The sequence below is a fragment of the Pipistrellus hanaki genome, assembly GCF_964339955.1.
Source record: "Pipistrellus hanaki genome assembly, chromosome: 1".
Taxonomy (NCBI): Eukaryota; Metazoa; Chordata; class Mammalia; order Chiroptera; family Vespertilionidae; genus Pipistrellus; species Pipistrellus hanaki.
The window spans coordinates 10,118,117-10,142,596 of NC_140503.1; the positions used below are offsets into that span (position 1 = coordinate 10,118,117).

At 44.2% G+C, this 24,480-nt stretch overlaps 1 protein-coding gene across 3 annotated transcripts in view; it reads left to right on the top strand.

Annotated features, from left to right (window-relative positions):
- The first annotated feature begins 715 nt into the window (after nucleotides 1-715).
- Nucleotides 716-24,480, top strand: part of NRDE2 (NRDE-2, necessary for RNA interference, domain containing) — a 36,372-nt gene continuing 12,607 nt past the window's right edge. For all 3 annotated transcript variants that reach the window (XR_014795011.1, XR_014795012.1, XM_084883824.1), the window contains exons 1-8: nucleotides 716-856; nucleotides 10,045-10,153; nucleotides 12,005-12,238; nucleotides 13,786-13,932; nucleotides 17,709-18,159; nucleotides 19,167-19,572; nucleotides 21,298-21,431; nucleotides 23,887-24,007. Coding sequence is in view for 1 of the 3 variants with exons in the window: in XM_084883824.1 (XP_084739950.1) it covers nucleotides 793-856; nucleotides 10,045-10,153; nucleotides 12,005-12,238; nucleotides 13,786-13,932; nucleotides 17,709-18,159; nucleotides 19,167-19,572; nucleotides 21,298-21,431; nucleotides 23,887-24,007 (1,666 nt within the window). In the remaining 2 variants the exon portion in view is untranslated. The remainder of the gene's footprint in view (nucleotides 857-10,044; nucleotides 10,154-12,004; nucleotides 12,239-13,785; nucleotides 13,933-17,708; nucleotides 18,160-19,166; nucleotides 19,573-21,297; nucleotides 21,432-23,886; nucleotides 24,008-24,480) is intronic.

The window sequence follows — 24,480 nt, forward strand, 5'->3', positions numbered from 1 at the left end:
GGCCTGTGGATTGAAAGGTCCAGGGTTTGATTCTGATCAAGAGCATGTACCTTGGTTGCAGCCACATCCCCAGTAGGGGGTGTGCAGGAGGCAGCTGATCGATGATTCTCTCTCATTGATGTTTCTAACTCTATCCTTCTCTCTTCTTCTCTGAAAAAAAAATCAATAAAATATATTTTTAAAAATTTTTCTGTATTTTGGAACATTTAAGCATACCTAACAAAAAAGTTCCAAATAGTGTATGAACCCTCATACACATATTACCTAACTTCAACAATTAACAACTTAGGGTCAACCTTGTTTCAACCATACCTCCACCCATAAACTCCCTCCCTCACTACTCACATAATAAACTAATTTTTAAGTGCTTTCCAGGAACCAGGCACAATGCTAATTAAGTACCTTACATGCTCATTCAATTTTCTAAACTTTTTGCAGACAAGGAAACTAGAGCTAGAGAGTTTGATTAACTTCACCCGGTTAGTAAGCGATGGCGTGAGTTCGGGGGTGGATTGTAATCCCAACTTCCTAAGCATTTCCCCGCTCTGAACAATTTCACCTATTGATCTCCATTTTTTCGACGGTTCTCTCTGACACTTAATGGAATCAAAATTCCTGGGCGTGGCCCCGCCCCGCAAGCCCCACCCCTTTAAGCCCCGCCCCGCCCCGCCTGAGTGAGCGTCAGGAAAACCACACTTCCCAGAGTGCACCGCGGCCACGATGGCCTCACTACCGGCGTCCGCTCGCTGGGCGCCATTTGTGTAGCCGGGAACGGCGGTGCGGCCTGTGACCATGGCGCTGTTCCCGGCCTTTGCGGGCGTTAGTGAGGCTCCCGATAGCGGGAGCGCCAGGAAAGGTAAGCGCACAAGAGGGATGAAGAAGACACTCGGCGGGGCGTAAGACGTGGCTTCTCCGCCCCCTTGCTTTGGATGTGTTGATCCACCTGTGTCCCAGAGTTCCCCGCGGCGCCGCAAAGCCTCCTGGGAAGGGCCCGTGGCCGGTCCGGCTGCTTGGGGGCGCGAGTCCTAGAGTGACGGAAGGAGAAAGACCTAGGAGGGACCTTGGAGCTGGGACCTGGATGGAGTCATTCTTCCTCTGAGCCTCAGTTACTTCGCCTATAAAGTGGGAATAATGGTGCTCCACGTCTCAAGGAAACTTGGCGCAAATGCTGGGTCTTTTAATGCCCTCTCTCGAGTTTTACTTATTTCTTTTTTCTTTTTTTAAAATATATCCCACTGAGTTTTTACAGAGAGGAAGAGGGAAGGATAGAGAGTCAGAAACATGAATCAGCTGCCTCCTGCACACACCCTACTGGGGATGTGCCCGCAACTAAGGTGCATGCCCTTGACCGGAATCGAACCTGGGACCCTTCGGTCCGCAGGCCGAGCCCTATCCACTGAGCCAAACCGGTTTCGGCTGTTTTACTTATTTCTGAAATGCTTATTGGTTCAGTATCTTTAGGCTGAGAGCTAGGGGATTAGGACCCCAAGCCCAGTCAAGCAGTTTCCTCTCTCAACAGGCATAGCTGCTGGGAATAGAACTAAAATTTATTTTTTTGAGAACCTGCTGTGTGCTGCCAGGTGATGGCATAACATGTTCTTTATAAGCCTTCATTGTCCCCAGGAGGTCTGTATTGTTAGAAATTGAGGCGCTGACAGCCAGGCGTACCTCCGAGATGTTGAGTTTGGTTCCAGACCACTCCGTAGTTAAGAGAGTTTCAATCTTGTTGGTGGAGGGGCTTCCGTTTGTAAAAAAAAAAAAAAAAATTTCAACTCCTGTGAATCACATTAAAGGGAAGCTCAGTAATAGGAGGTATACCTCTAGTGAATTGTAACCAAGTCATTCTAAGTCATGCACTTAACATGGCGGAGTCCAGTTGTATCTGACGAGGCTCCTTTGTACACATATCCTCTCAGATGGCTCTTACATCTGTATTTTGGTAATGCTTACAATAATTATAACTTCTTATATAATTAGTGTAATTTTGGTCATCCTCCATGTGGTCAGAACAGCGTCTATTCACTGTAGCACACGTAGCCCCTAGCATAGGTCAAAAATAGAGTAGATGGTCACTAAATACTTGCTGAATGTAGAGAACAATAGTAGGTGCTTAACACAGAAATAGCAGTACAAGGCGGGACGTTATAGATGTTGCTAGAGGCCTGATGCACGAAATTTGACTTGGGGGTCCCTCGTCTTGGCCTGCGCCCTCTCACAGTGGAGGGCCCCCTGCCTGCAGTGGCTCCTGCCACCACTGCTGCACTCTCCATCCTTGAGCCTGGCTTCTGGCTGAGCAGAGCTCCCCCTACGAATCACACTGACCACCAAGGGGCAGCTCCTGTGCCGAGCGTCTGCCCCCTGGTGGTCAGCGCATGTCATAGTGACTGGTCTTTCCTCAGTTTGGTTGATTTGCATATTTAGGTTTGATTATATAGGATCATATAGGATAGATGAACTATAGGAATGACTTCTCCTGGGAGCTTCATATATGGCTTTAGGTAGGAGCAACCTTTAGAGGCAGGTCTTCAAGAGGTTCGAGTTGAGACAAATAAAGTTAGTGGAAGGGCGTTCCAGGGCCTTCAGAGGCATGCAGGAAGGGGAGCATGAGACCTGTGCAGAACACTGCAAGTAGTCCAGTTTGTCTGGAAATATAGAGGAAACATAGGAGGCTTGGGGATATGGTTGGGACTGGTGCTGAGGGAAGGTAGTGACCTGAATACCAGGCCAAGGGCTTATCCTTTTATTTTGGAATGGTGGCGTGGAAGGTTCATGTGTGGAGTGCTGCTCTTGTCTTTTATCCTAACCGGTTCTTATTGGACATCCGGGTATCTGCATGGATAATATCTGTAATGTTTGTAAAAGTGTTGTTTGTAAAGTACTATCTTAAAAAATTTAAACAACGTTATTACTCAGTGAAAGTAATTGTAATTCTTTAGTATCATCTCATTGTCAATGTTCAGTCTTCCCAACTTGTCTCAAAAGTGGCCTTTTATAGTTGGGTTGTTTAAGTCGGGACCCAAAAAAGATGCAACGTTGCATTTTGTGGGTATGTCTCTCAGGTGTCTTTTAAATAGAAAGGTTTCTTCCTCTCCTCTGTTTTCCATTGCGGTTTATTTGTTGTGGAAACTGGTTTCTCCCATACATATTTCCCATCAAATCCTCCTGGTGTCATTTAATATGCTTCTCCCCGTGTTTCCTGTAAACTGGTAATTAGATCTAGAGAGTTAATTAGATTCAGGCATTTTATTTTTTTTTTTAGTTGAAAATGGCTCATTGGAGGTGCTCTGCACTTGGTATTGAGTCAGATCAAGAAGATCTGCTGTCCAGTTATCTCTCCCTTAGTGACGGGAAGATCCATCAGTGGGTTCCTGGTTCATCCACTGTATTTTTAAAATACAGTATTTTACAAACAGCATTTTACAGACATTACAACCATTACCCATGCAGGATACTGAGATGTCCAATAAGTACTGGCTAAGATAAATGACAAGAGCAATACTCCGCTTATAAACGTTCCACTGTCAGCCTTCACCCAATAATGTTTGCAAGTCATTTATGATTATTGATTAGATCTATTATTTCGTTGGGGTTACAAAATGGTAATTTTCTAATTTTAGCATTCCTCCCATATTTATTAGCTCAGTTATTTTATAAAGAACTTTTCCTCAACACTTATTGGGACACCGGAAGTATAGCATAAGCCACTTCCTCTGCCTGGATGTTTATCGGAGGAGTATTTGCCCAAGTCCTTCTCATCCTTTAAGTCTTAACTGAGCCGCTCTTCCAGGCAGCCTTCTCTGATCCACAACTAGTTTGGATGAGGGAACCTAAGAATGTGCTGTGATTATATGCTGAGTGTTTTCTCTGTTTTGGCATTTGTCCCATTGCATGCAATGACTGCCAGTGTGTCAGCTCCCCGAGGGTCATGTTGGGTTTGTCTTATGGTTTTGCATTTTAAAAAAAATATATTTTATTGATTTTTTTACAGAGAGGAAGAGAGAGAGGGTCTATAGAGAGTTAGAAACATTGATGAGAGAGAATCATCGATCAGCTGCCTCTTGCACACCTCCTACTTGGAATGTGCCCGCAACCAAGGTATATGTTCTTGACCAGAATCGAACCCGGGACCTTTCAGTCCACAGGCCGATGCTCTATCCACTGAGCCAAATCGGTTTTGGCTGTTTTTGCATTTTTAGCACCTAGAACAGTGCGTGGCTCTCAGTAAAAAAAAAAAAAAAAAAAAAAAAAAAAAAAAGTGCTGAATGAAAGAAAGAAACTCAGATTGTTTTATTCAGTGTTGTCCGACTAATAAAGCCAGTATTTGAACCCGGGTTCTTCTGACTCGAGAACTTGTGTTAGAAACCACACTATGATATTATTGATAGAATGCTCTGGTTTTGGTTGTTTATACATTATCTTTGGGGTCTGGGTGTTTTCATATTGTAGGTTTACTAGTACTTCGTGCAAGAGCTGACTTTGCCTAAGTTCTCTTTAATCACCATTTAAAAAAATATATATTTTTTATTGATTTCAGAGAGGAAGGGAGAGGAAGAGAGAGAGAAACATCAGTGATGAGAGAGAATCACTGATTGGCTGCCTCCTGTACACCCCCCACCTGGGATCAAGCCCACAATCTGGGCATGTGCCCTGACCGGAATCGAACCTGGGACCCATCAGTCCAGAGGCTGACGCTCTAGCCCAGTGGTTGGCAAACTGCGGTTCTCGAGCCACATGTGGCTCGCAAGTCTCCGTTTGCCACTCTGTTGACTAATGAGTTTGCTTACCACAGCTCTAGCCAAACCAGCCAGGGCTCACCATGTTTAAGTGTAGTTTTGAGCCACGTTTTCTGGTGTTTTTTGTAGGAATGTTTGTGCTGTCAGATTCTTTGTCACAAAGTAAGGGTTTTGATCAAAATGAAGAGCTTGGCTCATTCTTTTTAAAGAAACAACCCCATCCTCAATACATAGGCTAATTTATTGATACAATGAGCCCTAGAAATGTCTTTTGAATTACCATCTCTGGAGGTGTGGCTTTCACCTGAGTTCACTTAAACAAACTAGTCATCAGTGCTCTGTGGTTGTAATGGAATGGGGAATGGGTATAGAATTGGATACTTTATCCAAATGTGATTCAGAATTTAAGATGAGTATAAGGTTATGATTAAGTATAAGCAGAGGCCTGGCCTATAAGAGTAGAGGCCTGGCCAGTCTTGTTCACCACTGTACCCCCCAAAGCCCAGAACGGTGCCTGGCACATAGTAAGTATTCAATACTCTGTTCTTTAAATTATTAAATCTCTGTTTACAGTGAGGTCTAGAAGAATTATAATAGTTGTACTTTATACCTACCTAATGGCACAGTTTTGAAAATCTCTTCCATTTGTTCAATAAATTTAGGTGCTGGGAATCAAAGATGCAAAGATATGGTTCAGATCTTCATTCATTCAATTATAGGACAAATATTTATGAGTCCATTTACTTTGTGTTAGGAGTTGGGACTACAGGAGTGAGTGGCCATGGCTTCTGCCCTCATGTTGCTTTTAGTTTGGGAAGAAAGGAGTTGGAGGAAGAAGAGGGAAAAGCTGGAAAGCAGTAGGTGTATTTGTTTGGCTGGCAAAGTATTTTTTGTTTTGTCTTTTTCCTATTGTCACTCCCTGTAGTGTCACAGTAATTGTCACTAACCTGGTCCCTGTAGGGATTAGAGTTGTTGACCTTTGGTTTAGAACAAGCATGTCACACTCAAAGGCCAACACGGGCGAGATAAAACAAGGCTTAAGTGTATGTGGGCTGCAAAAAAGAAAAGCTTCAATTTTCATCGAACATAGGTTTATTTCCGTAGAGACATACTGGATACAAAGGGCTGAAATAAATGAGTAATCGTTAAAATAATAGAGCATTTTAATAAAAATTAATATTTTTTTCTTGAACATTAACTTACCATACACTGCATAACTGCACAGATTAATAAACGTAATGGAAATAAACCTATTTTTCTTGTTCACCAAAAGCAAAATACTTCCTGTTGCGCAACAAGTCAGCCTAAGATCAATTATGTGGCCATCGGCTGCTAAAACATTCGCTGCTGGTATTAGTGGAGAGAAATGATGTCCCTGAGCGGAAGGTGAGGAAGGGAAATGAATGCAACATGATTATAATATCAGTCATTAGTAAATGTTGTAGTTCATTATTAATAATTACATAAGACAGAACATTGTAAAAATTAAGTTACAAAATTTTTATTAAGACGTTTCTTACATACCGTTATATTGGCTGGGCCACAAAAATATTCGTTGTGGGCCACATAGAGTCTTTGGGCCGCAAGTTTGACATGCTTGTTTTACAGACAAAAGATCATTTGAAAGGAAGGTCGCACAGAGGGCCAGTGATTATTTGAGTTCAAAACCCAAGAGTATTTAGTTCTTTATACTCTTTCCCTACTCTCCCCCCGTTCCCATAACCCTGTATGCCTTAATTGCACCTTTAAATACTTCTCTTGTGCCCTAACTGGTTTGGCTCAGTGGATAGAGCATCTGCCTGCGGAGTGAAGGGTCCCAGGTTCGGTTCCGGTCAAGGGCATGTACCTTGGTTGTGGGCACATCCCCAGTGGGAGGTGTGCAGGAGGCAGCTGATCGATGTTTCTGGCTCTCTATCCCTCTCCCTTTCTCTGTAAAAAAGCAATAAAATATATTTTTTTTAAAAACAAAAAACTTCTCTTGTACCTTGTGAAGGACTTTGGAGAGGCACACACTGTGCTTTTGACATTGTTTTTATTTACCTTTCCTCCCAGAATCTTCGTCTAAAAACACATTGGAATTGTTCGAGAGCACCTCTCCCTGCATGTTGTTTGCTCCATCTCTCCCGCTTTCCTTTTCTTCTGTTCACTATAGCATCCAGTTGTTGTGGAAATAAATGTCGTCTCAGCGAGCAGCAGGAACTGTTTTCACGTGCCTCTTGCCAGGAATTAGGCTCAAGGGAAGGGAACCAAGCTCAGGAGGAAAAAGGAGACAGTAGAAAAAAGATTGTGTGAAGGGTTGTTTAGCACTTACTGGCTATGACTTTACAAAGTACTTACTCCCTCTGAGCCCTAGTTTCTGATGCTGTATAATAGAGACGGTAATCCCATAGAGGATTAGCAGCTAAGGATGGAAAGTGCTTACGCTGGTGCTTGGCCTACTGTAGGCACTTACTTAGAATCCTCTCTTCTTTCTACTTTTCCTGTGCTTTATTATTTTTTTAAAAGGTCAATTTCTTTAAAAAAAAATATTTTATTGATTTTTTACAAAGAGGAAGGGAGAAGGAGAGAGAGTTAGAAACATCGATAAGAGAGAAACATCAATCAGCTGCCTCCTGCACACTCCCCATTGGGGATGTGCCCGTAACCAAGATATATGCCCTTGACCGGAATCCGAACCTGGGACCGTTGAGTCCGCAGGCTGACGCTCTATCCACTGAGCCAAACCGGTTGAGGCTTCCCTGTGCTTTTTACGTACCTCTCCTCCTTAGGAATTTTTCTTCCTCCCTTTGCTGTTTTTCACAAACATCTATTAAACCCCTACTACTGTATGCCAGGCACTGGGTCCAGTGCTGGGGTATAGCAGTGAAGAAAACGAAGTACCTGTCACTAGGGACTAGAATACAAAATATATAAAGAACTCTCATTAACTCAGTAATAAAAATAATTAAGAAATGGGCAAAGGGTTTGAATAGCTATTTCTAGTCCAGTGTGAACGGCAATGAACACATGAGAAGTTGCTCAATATCAGTAATCATCAGGGAAATGGAAATCGAAGCTATAATGAGAAAACACATCACACCTCTCAGACGAGTTACAAAAGACCATGTGTTGTATGATCTTGTTTATATTAAAAGTCCAGAATAGGCAAGTGTGTAGAGAAAAATGGTAAGTGGTTACCTAGGACTGGAGTTGGGGTGGGAGGGTAGGAGGTAGGTGGTGGAGAGTGACTGTTAACAGGTCAGTCTGCAGGCCGACGCTCTATCCACTGAGCCAAACCAGTCAGAGCTGGGGTTTCTTTAGGGATGATGAAAATGTCCTAAATAATTTTACACCATATTCTTAAATCCCACTGAATTGTACACTTTATATGGTTAAACCTTACGGTATATAAATAAAATGCCAGTACAACTGTTAAAAAAATCTAATACCCTTTTCCATTCTAACTGCACCCATCTTCTTAGCTATGAATACTCCCTGACACCCACCCTAAAACAAAGTAGGTAGACAGCAGCAAGTTGGCAAGGATGTTGAGAAATTGGAATCCCCATACATTGTTAGTGGGAATGTAAAATGGTGCAGCCGGTTTGGAAAACAGCCTGGCAGTTCCTCATAATGCCAAGAACGAGTTACCTAGCAATTCCGCTCCTCGACATCACCCCAGGAGAAATGAAAACATACGTTCACATAAAAACCTGCATATGAATCTTTATGGCAGCGCTATTCACATAGCCCCAAAGTGGAAACAACCCAAGTGTCCAGTAACTGATGGGCAGGTAAAATGTGGTATAATCCATAAATATTATTTGGCAATAAAAAGGTGGTACATGCTATAGCATGGATGAATCTTGAAAACATGTCAAGTTAGAGAAGCCAGTTACAAAAGACCATGTGTTGTATGATCTTGTTTATATTAAAAGTCCAGAATAGGCAAGTGTGTAGAGAAAAATGGTAAGTGGTTACCTAGGACTGGAGTTGGGGTGGGAGGGTAGGAGGTAGGTGGTGGAGAGTGACTGTTAACAGGTCAGTCTGCAGGCCGACGCTCTATCCACTGAGCCAAACCAGTCAGAGCTGGGGTTTCTTTAGGGATGATGAAAATGTCCTAAATAATTTTACACCATATTCTTAAATCCCACTGAATTGTACACTTTATATGGTTAAACCTTACGGTATATAAATAAAATGCCAGTACAACTGTTAAAAAAATCTAATACCCTTTTCCATTCTAACTGCACCCATCTTCTTAGCTATGAATACTCCCTGACACCCACCCTAAAACAAAGTAGGACAAATATAAACCCCTCCTTGGGCCCCCTTCCTTCTCCTCACCTAATTTTTTTACTTTCCTTCATAGCTGAGATATCTAAAAGTTAGAAAATAAGTAATTTATAAATAGTTCATTTAGAAGAGTTAGAAATTAATGGATAAGAAAAACTGTTTCAGACATTTAATAAATAATCATTGTTACTAATTATTAATTTTTGTTGATTTTACAGAAAGGAAGAGAAGGGGAGAGAGAAACATTAATCGGTTGACTGCCTCCAATAGTGGCCCTACTAGGGATTGAACTCGCCATTTTTGGTGCATGGATTGACACTCCAACAACGGAGCCACCCCAGCCAGGGCAGTCATTGTTAGGATCTTACATAATTTTATCTTTAGTTAGAAAAATTGACACCTTGTGTGTGTGTGTGTTTTTAAATCTTCACCTGATCAGTTGCCTCTCATATGTACCCTGACTGGGGATCAAACCCACAACTTTTTGGGATGGATGATACACCAACCCACTGAGCCACCCTTGTGTTTCTATTTCCAGAGGAGTGTTTGTTATAAGGACAGGTTTATGTTAACTGAGATTGGACATTAGAATATTCTTTTAAAGAAAATACCTTACTCTTTCGTGATAATGGTAAGCACGGCAGGCTTTTACGCGTGACTTGATTTTGTAACTTTTTGGAATTGCCTAGATCAAATTTGAGGTCGTTCAACACTAATGCTTACGAAGCCTTGGTCCCAGGGTGGTGGAGGGAATACATAAAGCCTGGTTGTCTTAGGCCACACTTGTTACATGGCTTTTGCTTAAGCCACAGCCTCATATCGCAGAGGATTTCAGCCTGAAATATTTTAGAGTGTGCCAAAGCCCATGCCCCGTGAAATAAAAAATTTCACGGATTACCTTCAGCCTCTGTGGACTATTCTGAACGTCTGGCTGACACTGGTTGTGAATGAGGATGCCAGCTGGTCAGATGGGTTTCCTGCTTTAGAAATCACACTGAGCTCGTTTCACTGGCCTTTCTCTCTTTTGCATGTGCAGAATTAGATTGGCTGAGCAACCCAAGCTTTTGTGTTGAAACCGTCACATCTCTGAGCCAGCAAGCTGAAGAGGCCGCAGCTCTAGTCTCTGAAGGGTCACTGCTGACGAGGTAGGACTTTTGGTGGATGGAGTCTGAGTCTTTGTCGGTGACACTGTGGCTTAGCCTGAACGAGCCTCCTTAGAAAACCCTGTGATAGAAGAGCTAAGTAAAACTCTCACTTACTGTAATGAGGTGACCTTTGACTATTTTCCCTTACCTCACTCTTATTCCTTCCCCCCCTTTGTACTGCAGTGGCAACTGCATGACACAGTACCTGCCAGTAATTAGCCCATGAGGGAAATGGCATCACTGGGATCCTTATTTACTAACCTCATTAGCAACCTTTAGAATATTGATAAACAGCCGAAACCGGTTTGGCTCAATGGATAGAGCGTCGGCTTGGGGACTGAAGGGACCCGGGTTCGATTCCGGTCAAGGGCATGTACCTTGGTTGTGGGCATGTCCCCAGTGGGGGGTGTGCAAGAGGCAGCTGATCGATGACTCTCTCTCATCGATGTTTCTAGCTCTCTATCTCTCTCCCTTCCTCTCTGTACAAAAACAATAAAATATATTAAAAAAAAAAAAGAATATTGATAAACATAGAACTCATCTATTTCTTTAGTTGTATTTTCAACATTTTTGTAAAAATAGAAGGAGTTTGTGTAATATAATGTGGGGAAGGGGAAAATTTTCCTTTTTCTCCTCTGGTTCTTTTTGGCTGGCAAAATAATATTTCAACAGGAGGTAGATTGACAAGAGAAAATAGAATTTAATATTGTGTGCATGGGAACCCCACATACAGGAGAGAGAAGAGACCCCGGATGCATGGGAGGTTCAGAGATAGGAAGGGAGGTTGAGTGTATAAGACCTCCTGAATGAGGGGTGAGGAGAGGTGCCTTCAGAAGGGCATTGCAGGATGATAAGAGCAAACCTTTAATAAAATAGAAGTTTCCTGCTCTATAGGTAGCTCAGAAGAAGCTCTGACAATCTATTATGGGCAAGGGTCTCTAATTCAAATTCTTCTAGGTAGTTAAGGAAAGGGGGAGAAGTTTCTTTTGAGCCTGAAGCTAAAATTGCCTTTAGCTCAAAGCAATCTGCATTTCACTGAGGCACTTCTTAGGGGTAGCTCATTCTAGACTCCACAAGAGCATAGGAAAATCTCATGGAAACTTTGGGGAAAGCAAAATGGTACATATCTCTACCCAGCGTTGAAAGAATATTGTTGTAGATCATCGAATTCAGAAATGAGCTCACTTGCCCACCAGTATAGACTAGATCAGGGGTCCTCAAACTTTTTAAAGTGGGGGCCAGATCACGGTCCCTCAGAGAGCTGGAGGGCCAGACTATATGAACTACTAATTCCTACTGTAACACCTCGGCTGCGCTCACTGCCCAGAAAACCTGGCGGGCCGGATCAGACTCCTCTGCAGGCCGCATGTGGCCCGCGGGCCGTAGTTTGAAGACCCCTGGACTAGATGGTCCATTAATGTGATGAACCCCCGGAAGCCATGTTCTCCCAAAGCGGAAGAAGCCTTAGGAAGTTGAGAGTAGTTGACACATGAAAAGGAGTTGTTTGTAGATATTTCAGTAATGATGAAGAAAATAAACCTTTTCTAATGTTGCTTTTAAAAATATTATACTTGATAAAATAACTGGTCGGTTATTTTCATTTAAAAATGTATAGATATCAAAGGATAGCTTCAGAGGCTATTAGAATTTCTTTACCTGGTTTTATTGTAGATCCAACTTTTATTTTAAGGTGAGTTGTGATCCAGGAAGATATTTTATAGTATATGGGCAAATAGTAAGTCTGTGTGAGCACTTTTAGAATGTCCTTTTACATATTTGTTTGATTTCTTATTTGCATATTATTTTCCCTCATCCTCTTCTATAAAGTCTAATGTGGATTTTCCCAAACAGGAGTCCTCTGAAATCAGAGCTGTCAGATGAAAGCGACTCGAACAGAAGCCTCCGACAAGCAAGCAGGAAAAAGAAGAAGGAGAAAAGGAAGAAAAGGAAGCATCAGCACCACAAGAAAACCAAGAGAAAACGCGGGCAGTCAAGTAGCAGTGGGTCTGAGCCAGACACTGACTCTGAAAAGGACAAATCCCCCAGAAGCCTCAGAGGCGGTAACAGAGGACCGGAGACACTGAGGTAGGTGTCCTGCTCTCAACATCTGCGATCTTCTAAATCGTTAATTTTCCTCCCCCAATTGCTGCCATGACTTAAGCAGTTACATGATTATTTAACTCGACTCAAGTCAAACACAGCCAATAAATATCTCAACAAAGCTGGGGGAAAATAGAATTCTACCACCTTGTCAACATAAAGAAAATTTTGTAACAAATCAGGGCCATGATTTTATTTGAGAAATGTTAGGCACAGTAATGATTGTGTAAAAATCTGATTTAGACAAAAAAGCCTTGGGAGTTTTGAAAGACGGGAAATGTGCACACGGTGGGGGTCTGGGCTAGTTCACGGGAAGGGCCGTTGGCCTCCATGTTTATCAAGAATAAGAGAAACGTCTTTTCATTGTGATGTATCTTCCTTTTAGTCACTTCCACCCCTTTGTGTCCCCGAAATACCATTCTCTCATATTCCCAGCCAGGAATGATTCAGAAGCCTCCAGAATCTTCATTTCTATCGGGAGAGCTAAAAAGCAGATGGGACAACAGTTAATGGCTGTTGTGACCTCTGGCAGCATCTGTCCGCAGCATCATGAACTGATTTTCTCTACGGGAGGAGCGGTGTCAGATGTCAGAAAACCCTCCCCTCCCTCTCACTTGACTCCTAGGGAAGTGGTTCCATTCGTATCTGAGCTGAAAGTCTGCCAGCTCACAGACTGGTTCAGAGGGATAAACCAGGGTCTGGGCTTACAGCGGGCGCTCTCCGCCCTTCACGTAGGAGGTCCGTCCATGCAGGCAGAGCCGTGCACAAGCCCAGGCCAGAAAAGCACAATTTAGACTTACCCCAAGTGACATCTGAGGCAGAACTATTCCCAACTGGGGCCTTTGTTGTTTTCATTTTTGTTGAGTTTGGGGTTGGAATAAATAACCTGAGCACTTTCAAATAAGGTGACCTAAGAGCAATCCACCTTTTTTTCTTTTTTTTTAAAGAAAATCGCTGGATCAGACTGTTGGACCTCAGAGGGAGGGTGGGGATAAAAGGGAGAGATCAACCAAAGGACTTGTGTGCATACATATGAGCGTAACCAGTGGGCAAGGACAACGGGGGGGGGGGGGGGGGGGAGGCATGAGTGGAGAGGGGCGGAGGATGGGGATGAGGAGATGAGGACAAGTATGTGATACTTTAATCAATGAATAAATTAAAAATAAATAAATAAATAATTAATTAAGGAAAATGGCTTGTTTATGAATATACCTGACATCCAGGTTACAACAGTTTAAATGGAATACTTGGAAAAGAGCACCCCCATATCCCTCAGGTTAATTTCTGAGCCAGTTGTTTCCTGGCAAAGTGCCACGTGGTGTGGACAGGTTTGCTTTCTATTTTAAACCTGTTTTTGCATCAGGCGTCCTCTTCTCGTCTGGATGGCATGCTCGCATTTTGGGTACCTCGTTCCCTTGATGCTGTGTGGAGTTTGAAACTGTGACCTCCATGGTGCTGCAAATGTGAAATGGTAACTGGAAGGTTGTTAAGTGCCTCTCCCTTTCTCTTCTCCACCCTCCCATGTCCCACAGCCAAGACAATGTTGCTGCTGCTGCTGGGCCCCGCTGTGTTTGGCTGGAGGACATCCAGGCTCTGACAGGAGAAACCTTCAGAACAGATAAGAAACCAGATCCTGCAAACTGGGAATACAAGTCTCTCTACCGGGGAGATATAGCAAGGTACCCATCCGATCTCTCCCTGATTTTCCCTCTCTCTCCTGAACTCTCTCGGCGCTGTCTCTGGCTGGCCGGCCACACCCATCTTCCGTAGATGCTGTTGGGCTTTTTAGCCACTGTTAAGTTCTTTAGGCGTGTCTTATCTTACATTCCAAAATGAAAACTTAAACCTTGAGATCGGGATCCAGGTCGGAGTAATCTTATTTATCCATGGTGCTTGGGGAGCAGGGCCTGGCATCATAGGTGTTCAGTAAGTATTTGTTGCATGAACGAATCTAAAAATACCGTGAAATAATTATGACATTCTGTCTGGAAACCATTTGACCTAATCTATATGCCATTTTAAAAAGTTGAAAAGCTTTTTATTTATCTCCCTCCCCACAATTAAAAATGACCTTAAATGGTGATGAATTTTTCAAAATGTTTTCAGCATACATTACTGGATAATCATAAAACTAGGTGATTTGCTTCGGTAATGAATTTAAGCTTTTCTCCTCTAATCTATTAATAAAAAATATTTGAATACTTATTAAACCCTTTAGGTACTTAGTGCTTTGTGAGACACTTTTGGGAACATAATACACAATCTGTTCCCAAACAGCTCACAGGTAATCAATCAGAAGTGAAGGTAGAGACTCATGGGATATAAGGCCAAGAGGACCTGTCCAGTTATTAAGATTCTGTAATAAATGATAAATTGGCTACAACCTAAATGTCCACAGTAGGAAAATAGTTAAATAAACTATGGCATATCCCCAAATGGACCAGTTTGAAGCCAATAAAAATTACATATTTTAAGATTAATGGTGTGGGAAAATACTTTAAAAATAGGCAGAAAAGTCTGAAGCTATATAACTATTTTAATATGGGTTGTGTGTATACATGTAAATCTATACATACCCACATATCTGAAAGAAGATGCTTAAAAATATGGACCAGTAATATTTTTTCTCTTTCATCATTTTCATCTAATTTGTTATGAAATGCAGCTATTAAAATTAGTTTTACAAAGTATAGTTTTAAATTCAGAAAGCTCAGTAAACCTATTTTAGATATATGAATTTCTAAAATATTCATTTTTAGTGAAAATAAAATAGTAACAAAGGAGAACAAAACTAGTTTTTTACTTAAAATTTGTTCCTTGGGGAATGATAGGCTTATTTAGAGCAATTGTAGCATTATTTTATCTCCTCACCCTGTTGTTAAAGTTGTTTTTAACTCATAAATGGGACAGAGAGAGGTTATCTGGAGCTAATCTAGGAGAAGGTGGGAGAGAGGATGAAGAGAAGGGTTTGAGAGAAAGCTCGGACATATGTGTGAGACACGCTTCCCCCAAAGTGGACTCGCACCTGGGCAGCGAGGGAGCACAGGCAAGCAGAGCCGCTTGGGTCGCTGTCGGCAGCGGGAAGCCAACGTGGTGCTGGCTCAGCCACAGGGTGGGGACAGAGCTCCCGGGAGGTGGGAGTTACAGAAGATGGCAGTGGGTCTCCTGCCTTTTCTCCTCTTGGCACTTTATTATGAAAATGTAAAAACATACAGCGTAAGTTGGAAGGATTTTACAGTGAACACTCATATACCTGCCCCCTGCATTCTACCATCCTATATAATGAAAGACTAATATGCAAATTGTCCCCTTGGGAGTTTGAGCGGGAGACCAGGAGTTCAATCACTTGCTATGATGTGCGCTGATCACCAGGGAGCAGCGTGGAACATGGCGGGCAACCGGTGGTGGTGGTGGTGGTGGTGGTGGTGGTGGTGGTGGTGGCACGCTGAGGGAGCGAGAGTGGTGGTATGGGCTGTGAGGAAAGGAGGCGGGGAGGTGGGGAACCTGATCAGCCCTAATTGCGAGGCAGGCCTAGGAACCCTACCCGTGCACAAATTTCATGCACCAGGCCTCTAGTTTTATTATACTTGCCTTATCATATATCTCCCCATCCATCAACCCATATTAGTTTTTGATGCAGTTCAAAGTAAATTGCCAACGTCATATACTACCCCCTAAATACTTCAGCATGGATATCCTTAACTACAGTGCAAGATTTGTTTCACATTTTTTCTTTGATTTAAAATTTGCATATATTGTAATACACAGACCTTCGTTTGCTGAGTGTGACAGGGGGATGCACCTGGATAACCCAGACCTCTGTGAAAATGGAGGATACCCTGTGACCCCAGAGAGTTTCCTCATGCTCCTTCCCAGTCAGTCCACACCAGTCAGTCCACAGACCTCCCCCGAGGCCGTCACTGTTCTAATTGTTTCTCATCATCAGTCAGCTTGGTCCCTTCTAGGATTTCATATCCAATGGGATCAGATAGTGTGTGGTGTGTAGTCCCTTGTGTCTGGGTCTTTTCACTCAGCGAAATGGTTCTGAGCTTCCACCGTGTTGTGGCATTTACCACCGTTGGTCTCTTCCTCAGTTAGCAGACACCTGGACTCCCTCCAGTATTTGGCTGCTGTGAATAAAGCTTCTGAGAAGATTTGTGCCCAAGTATTTGTGTAGACATGTGGTTTCCTTTTTCTTGGGTAAATACCTAGGAATAGAATGACTGGGTCATAGGGTAGGTCTATACTTAGTTTTCTACAGAAACCGCCAGACCTTTTCCCAAAGTGCTTGTACCAGCGTATATTCCCTCCGACAGCACATGGGGGTCCTGCAGATGGCTCACCAACATTTGGTATTGCCAGTCTTTTTGATGTTGGCCGTTTTGATGGGTATGTGGCATATCTCTGTGGTTTTAATTTGCATTTCCTTAATGACTCACGATGTCCAACACTTTTTTTCATGTGCTTATTGGCCGTTCATGTCTTCTTGTATGACTTCTGTTTAGATCTTTCGCCCGTTTTTAAATTGGGTTGTTTATATAACATGTATACAGAGAAGCGCACAGTTTTCCTGAGCTTTTGTGCAGCTAGTCGAGAGTCATGTGTTCCTGGCTCTGGGGACGCCTACACGTTCCATAAAAGCATTTCAGAACCCAGCCTCTTTTCCCTCTCGGTAGAAAATAGCCAGATGTAATTTTATTTGACACACTTAGTTTCAGGATTAAAAAAGAACCGTAGACCTATATGTTATCTTTTTAAGTAGGGACGCAGGACCATACTGAGGGAAAGGAGAGAGATGACTTGGTGTCACCTGAGGTCTCAGTGTCCTTATTTAGGAAGAGTGCAGAGGAGGGGTGATGGCTCTGCCTTGCCTGTCACCTGTGATTGTGATCAAACGATGTAATGTAGATGACAGGACTTGAACTACAAAGCTCCAGAAAAGTGTAAATTACCAACATCCAGGAGGCAGGCATGATCTTAAATTCATGAGACCTTAACAAAGACTTGAAGAGTTAGAGGAGTAAGTTAAATGTACAGAAAAAGTTCATTTCTAATCCTGTTTTCCTCAACAGAGACAGTTTGAAGGTAAGGTGAATAAATATATGCATTTAGCTTGCATAACAAGAGTTTTTTTGTTTTGTTTTTTGTTTTTAAATATATTTTATTGATTTTTATACAGAGAGGAAGAGAGAGGGATAGAGAGTTAGAAACATCGATGAGAGAGAATCATCGATCAGCTGCCTCTTGCACAACCCCTACTGGGGATGTGCCCGCAACCAAGGCACATGCCCTTGACCGGAACCGATCCTGGAACCCTTCAGTCCGCAGGCCGACGCTCTATCCACTGAGCCAAACCGGTTTCGGCCATAACAAGAGTTTTAAGTGTGATGAACCTTCACCCATTCAGAGCTAGTACACATTTCCTCAGTAACTTCCTCTCTTTTTCAAACTTAAGATACAAGAGGAAAGGAGACTCCTGCCTGGGCATTAACCCTAAGAAGCAGTGCATATCCTGGGAGGGGGCGCCCACGGAAAAGAAGCGGGCACACAAGCACGTGGAGCGCTATTTCACGAAGAAGAACGTGGGGCTGATGAGCGCGGACGGCGTTGCCGTTAGCAGTAAGGCGGACCCTCCCTCGTCTGCGCCCGGCTCCTTCATCCCAGTGAAGGATTCGGACGACGTGGTTCCTCCTGTTACAACCTGGTTGAACCCTCTGGGGATTTATGATCAGTCCACCACCCAGTGGTTACAAGGACAAGGACCCGCAGAGCAGGAATCCAAGCAGCCGGACTCACAGCCAGACCACGAGAGCGCGCTTCTCAAGGCCCGGGTGGAGGAGTTTAACAGGAGGGTGCGGGAGAACCCTCGGGACACTCAGCTGTGGATGGCGTTCGTTGCTTTCCAGGTAAGCATCCCTGTCCCAGCTGTCCCACCGCATGGAGTGTGGCAGTCCTCATTTTGGCAAAGCCATGTGCTCGGGGAGCTCCCAGGAGGAACCCAGACACTGGGCGTGTAAAGATTAGACTGTAGCCCTTGCCCTGAGCCTGGCCCGAGTGCAGGGAGGAGATTGTCATCTGGGGAGATGAATGCCTTCATGTGTAATCTGGGGATGGAATGAGGGAGTGACTTGCCTTAGAGAATAAGAAAGGGTTTCCAAGAGCAGAATCTTGAAAGAGGAGTGGATGCTCACCAGGAGGGGGAGGCCTTGGGGACGTCCAGACAGACCATGCGGACAGCCAGAACATGGGAGAGAAGGGCTGCTCGTTGAGATACCTTGTTAGTTAGGGCTACGTGCGCCCTTTCTAACATGCACGGGTTGTCTTAGTTCCACTCAACGTTTTTTTTTGAACAACTTACACAATTATATTTTGTCCCTCATTTGACTGTTTTAATGGTCAAGTTGATTCCAAAAAAGGTTTTCAAGGCATTGCATGCTAGTTATTGATACATAAATCTAAGTTTTAAATGACAATAGGCAGGTCAGTCAGGTGAAATAAATACAAGATCAGAATACTAGGTGGCACAGGCACCCAGGGAACTGAGCTGCCATTAGAAGAAATTTGATAAACTAGTGGTTATCACCAAAGTCCAAACAGCAGTTCATTTTGAGAGATGAGGATCCCTCTAGGGCAGGGGTCTTCAAACTTTTTAAAGTGGGGGCCAGATCACGGTCCCTCAGAGAGCTGGAGGGCCGGACTATATGAACTACTAATCCCTACTGTAACACCTTGGCTGCGCTCACTGCCCAAAAAACCTGGTGGGCAGGATCAGACTCCCCTGGGGGCTGCATGTGGCCCGAGGGCCGTAGTTTGAAGACCCCTGCTCTAGGGCTTGTAAGGAGCTGCCTGAGCAGCTGGGATCCGGAGGCTGCGGTGCCCTGTGCTTGTGTAAATGGGTGTTTTTGTCGTTGAGGACGAGGTCATGAGAAGCCCTGGCCTGTATGCCATCGAGGAGGGCGAGCAGGAGAAGCGGAAGTGCTCCCTGAAGCTCATCCTGGAGAAGAAGCTGGCCATCCTGGAGCGGGCCATCGACAGCAACCCTAGCAGCGTGGACCTGAAGCTCGCCAAGCTGAAGCTCTGCGCCGAGTTCTGGGAGCCCTCCACGCTGGTCAAAGAGTGGCAGAAACTGATCTTCCTGCACCCCAACAACACGGCCCTTTGGCAGAAATACCTCTTGTTCTGCCAGAGCCAGTTCAGCACCTTTTCGATATCCAAAATTCACAGCCTTTATGGAAAGTGCTTAAGCACACTGTCTGCTGTGAAGGATGGCAGCATCTTATCTCACCCTGAGCTGCCTGGCACCGAAGAGGCCATGTTTGGTAAGGACACAGTGACCAGATCCATTTATGTGGGAGGAATGATGCTGCCATTTATTTATTTATTTATTTATTTTTCTTAAAGGAGACGGAGAGAGAGAGAGAGAAACATCAATGATGAGAGAATCGTGGATTGGCTGCCTCCTGCATGCCCCCTACTGGGGATTGTGCCCACAGCCTGAGCAGGTGCCCTGGCTGGGAATTGAACCGTGACCTCCTGGTCAGTGCTCAACCACTGAGCCACACCTTGCTGGGCAGGTAATAATACTTTTGACTTTAATTGAAAATGAAGATTTATTTTAGAAGAGTCTAAGTTGATAAACCTGATTGATAAATTGATAAAATGGATTAATCAAGAAAAAAACCATGATGACTCCTTTTGACCATGATGGGTTCTTCCCCTCCAACTTTTTAGTGGTGGGGGGGAGTAGGAAGTAGTAGAGACAGCAGAGTTAGGAAAGTATCCTTGGCCCAGAAGTTCCAGCTTCTTTGGTTACTAACCAGGGAGGACAGTCAACACTCATCACCACTTTGGCTGCCAGCGGCCTGCTCTGTTGAGGTACCTGCGCTGCCCATCACCTCCAGCCCCAGGGTTTCGGGCGGCAATGCTTGTGGGACGCCCTCACTAACAGGAAACCTTTGCATAGGGATAGAGGTTACTGGTATTGTATGGTTAGCATTCTTGGTGCGTCCCAAAGGAGCCTAGAATGTGAATTTGTCCAGTAGTGAGATATTAGAGACAGCATGGTATGCGGGAGCCAGAGAATGTCGCTCTTGACTTGAATCCTGCGTTTGCCCTTCAGTGGTTCTGGTATGACCTTGGATGAGTTCCTTAACCTGTTTAAGCTCCTGTCTCTCCCTCAGCAACAATAGAATGCTACTTGCCTTACAGTGTTATATGGTGAAAATATATGGTGAGTCTAGCTCAGTGTCTAGCACACCACAGGCAGTTATTGGGTCAAAATCCTGCTATTACAGTGAACTTCTAAAGATCTAGATATACTGCTCTAGAGATAACAGTCATTTACCACAGAGGCATAAGGAGCGGTGTGTTTGCTGTCATTTGTGATGTGCTCAAATCGATACTTAGTAAATGGAATTGCACCACACATAGGCAAACTGAAACGTTCAGGCATCGAACCTTGATTTGGTTACAGCCGACTGAGTGTATGATGAAAATTGCTGGTGAATAATGCCATCTAGTGCTCCACTGAGTACAGATCTTGGCTTTCTGGTAAAAAAAAAAAAAAAAAAAAAAAAAAAAAAAAAGTGCCATGCCATCCTTTTCTAGAAATTTTCTTGTGGAAATTGCTAGCATTTAAACAAGGGCCATACGTAAGGGAGAAAAGGGACATAAGTGAGTCTTGTTTTCTCTCTCCATGTTCCACCACCTTCATCATGGAAGTTTCCTTGGGTTACTAGCATCTGTCTGAGAAACATTCCTTTGAGTTTTTGATAATCAATATTCAGACCAACCTCTTGCCTTACATTTATGTATTTGTAGTTTTTATTGTTAATATTTGTGTTCTGTGATGGTTTTATATAAAAATTGAATGTATAGACTTTGATTACAGAGCTGTTGTGAGTCCTTTTAAAGCAGGACATGTAGGTATCACAACTTGGAAAATACAACAGTAACTGATTTCAGAGAGATGTTCTCAGAGTGACTGTGTCTTAGAAATCAGGTTTTTCCTCGACGGTGCTAACAGAGCTCTCCGCCTGCTCCAGCGCTCTTCCTGCAGCAGTGCCACTTCCTGCGCCAGGCCGGGCACGCGGAGAAGGCCGTCTCCCTGTTCCAGGCCATGGTCGACTTCACCTTCTTCAAGCCTGACAGCGTCAAAGACCTGCCCGCCCGGGGACAGGTAGGAGCTCCGCTTTCCTTTCTCCCGGCCTCTTCTCCCTCCCCCTTTCCTTCCCTGCTCATCTCTCTTTTGCGGGGAGAGAGGGATCAATAGAGCTTTTTATTTAATGACTTTCTGTATGTAGGAGTAAACCGTCACCATAGCAGGCAGAGTCTGGTATTACTGGTCTGTGTTTCTGTGGAATGAATAAACTGGTTATAACCTTTATCACACTTTAAAAAAAACACATCTTTTTTGAGTAAATAAAACCTGTAAAGAGGGAGTATAGCGAGGCTGGTGTGCCTCAGTGGTTGAGCATCGACCTATGAACCGGAAAGTCACAGTTCGGTTCCTGGTCATGGCATATGCCCCTGTTATGGGCTCAATCCCCATTCTTGATCATCATTAATGCTTCTACCTTTCTCTCCCTCTCCCTTCCTCTCTAAAATCAATTACAAATAAAAAATAAATTTAAGCTGAAACCAGTTTGGCTCAGCGGTAGAGCGTTGGTCTGTGGACTGAAAGGTCCCAGGTTCGATTCTGGTCAAGGGCATGTAACGTTGGTTGCGGGCACATCCCCAGTAGGGAGTGTGCAAGAGGCAGCTGGTCGATGTTCTCTCATCTACGTTTCTACCTCTCTATCTCTCTCCCTTCCTTTCTGTAAAAAATCAGTAAAATATATTTTTAAAAAATAAAAAATAAAAATAATTTTTAAAAATAAAATATATTTAAAAAAATAAAAATTAAAAAATTAAAAAAAATTTTTAAATATATTTTATTGATTTTTTTTTTTTTACAGAGAGGAAGGGAGAGAGATAGCTAGAAACGTTGATGAGAGAGAAACATTGAACAGCTGCCTCTTGCACACCCCCTACTGGGGATGTGCCCACAACCAAGGTACATGCCCTTGACCGGAACCGAACCCGGGACCTTTCAGCCTGCAGGCCGACGCTCTACCGCAAACCAGTTTCAGCAAAAAATAAAAATAAATTTAAAAAGAGCAGAAGTGTAGTCTTTTTTTTTTTTTTTTTTTTTTTATAAAATTTTTATTGATTTTTTACAGAGAGGAAGAGAGAGGGATAGAGAGTTAGAAACATCAATGAGAGAATCATCAATCAGCTGCCTCTTGCAAACCCCCCACTGGGGATGTGCCACAACCAAGGTACATGCCCCTGACCAGAATCGAACCTGGGACCCTTCAGTCCGCAGGCCGACGCTCTATCCACTGAGCCAAACTGGTTTCGGCAGAAGTGTAGTCTTCCTGAGCTGACTGGCTTGGACTCAGCACCCAGGGCCCATGTCATGATGTCCGCCCTGGCTCTCCTGGACCCCGCCCTCCTCCTGGCGTGCGAGCACTACCTGGGCTCAGGCTGGATAGTCCTGCGGCTCCTGGCCCCCGGTGTGCCCGTTCGAAGCCTGGTATCCTCTTCAAAGGTTTCCTACAAAAGCTCCCATGTTATTGACTCTCTTTTAAAGTCCTTGCTGTTGGTTGACAGCATGATCACTTTCCTGTTCCTAGCTGTGTTCACATTCTGTTGCACGTGGAATTATTGCCACTGAACTGGTTACCACGCACTGCAGACCTAATGTCTGGATGAGTGACGGGGGGACCAGGCTTGCAGGCTTTTTGTTCATTGGGTGCCTGCCATGTTCACTCTGTGCCAGCAAGTGTTTAATGAGTCCCTACTAGGTGCTGGGCGCCGTGCCAGGTGTCAGGGGCAGATAGTTGAGATTTGGCCATGTCCTCAAGACCTCCCGTCTGTCCTGATGAAACCTTGGCTCCCCTTCCCTCAGAAGGTCTCCAAAGCAGCATGACTTTGGGTATCAGTTAGGAGGCCTGGCAGTGCCAGTGCTTCCCGTTAGACCGGCCCAGGGTCAGAGCTGGGAAACCATTCTGCTCCTACTCTTCTCAACAACCAAGGCCAGTCTTGGAAACCCAGTCTTGGACATGTCATCCCATCACTTTTTGCCATATTCTTGGTCCAGCCCATACTCAGGGGTGTGAATCCCTCAGCCCTGAGGGCTGTGGAGGCTGCGCGCCGCCGCCCCCCCCCCCCCCCCAAACCCCTCTAGATAATTACATTTTCTGTTTTGGGGTGTGTGTGTTATATCTATTTCAGAGACTGATGGCGGGCAAGGTTTCACGAAGCATAGCCCCACCTACACCAGCCCGCACTTCATTTGCCCGGTGACTCAGCAGTGTTGTGCATGTTGGGCTAACCTCCATGTCTTTTTTTTTTTTAATATTTTATTGATTTTTTACAGAGAGGAAGGGAGAGGGATAGAGTTAGAAACATCGATGAGAGAGAAACATCGATCAGCTGCCTCCTGCACACCCCCTAATGGGGATGTGCCCGCAACCAAGGTACATGCCCTTGACCGGAATCGAACCTGGGACCCTTCAGTCCACAGGCTGACGCTCTATCCACTGAGCCAAACCGGTTTTGGCTAACCTCCACGTCTTACCTCTGAACAGGTGGAGTTCTTCGAGCCCTTCTGGGACAGCGGAGAGCCCCGGGCTGGGGAGAAGGGCGCCCGCGGCTGGCGGGCGTGGATGCACCAGCAGGAGCGGGGCGGCTGGGTGGTCATCAACCCAGGTGAGGCCCTCGCGAGAGCACGCGGGCGAGTCTTTCTTCTGGAGCTTGTTTTCACGTCGTCATGGTTATCCGTTTATGTGTGTAGGCCATTAGCAGGAGCTTAAGAACATGGTACAAACGTCAGAAGTGCATTAAGTAGGTGTCCCCGGAGAATAGACTGTTTTCCTCTTGGAGCCTTTGAAGCGGCTGACCCCTCTCTGCGTCCCGCTTGGAGGCTTTGAGGTCTCCCAGTTGAAATGCTTCATTTTTCCTTTTCAGGCTCCTGAAGAGCCGGTCTTGTTGCTAGTCCCCACCCCCTTTTAGTGTGTATTTAAGGCAGTCTTTTTGTTTTCTTGGCAGTGTCCAGATCATTTGAAAATTACATGCCTTTTAAGGAATACTATAAAATTATTAACTAGCAAAAAAAAAAAAATTATTAACTAGCATTTCTATAAATGTCATTCTAAATGACCCCAAAGTACTTTCCAGTTACC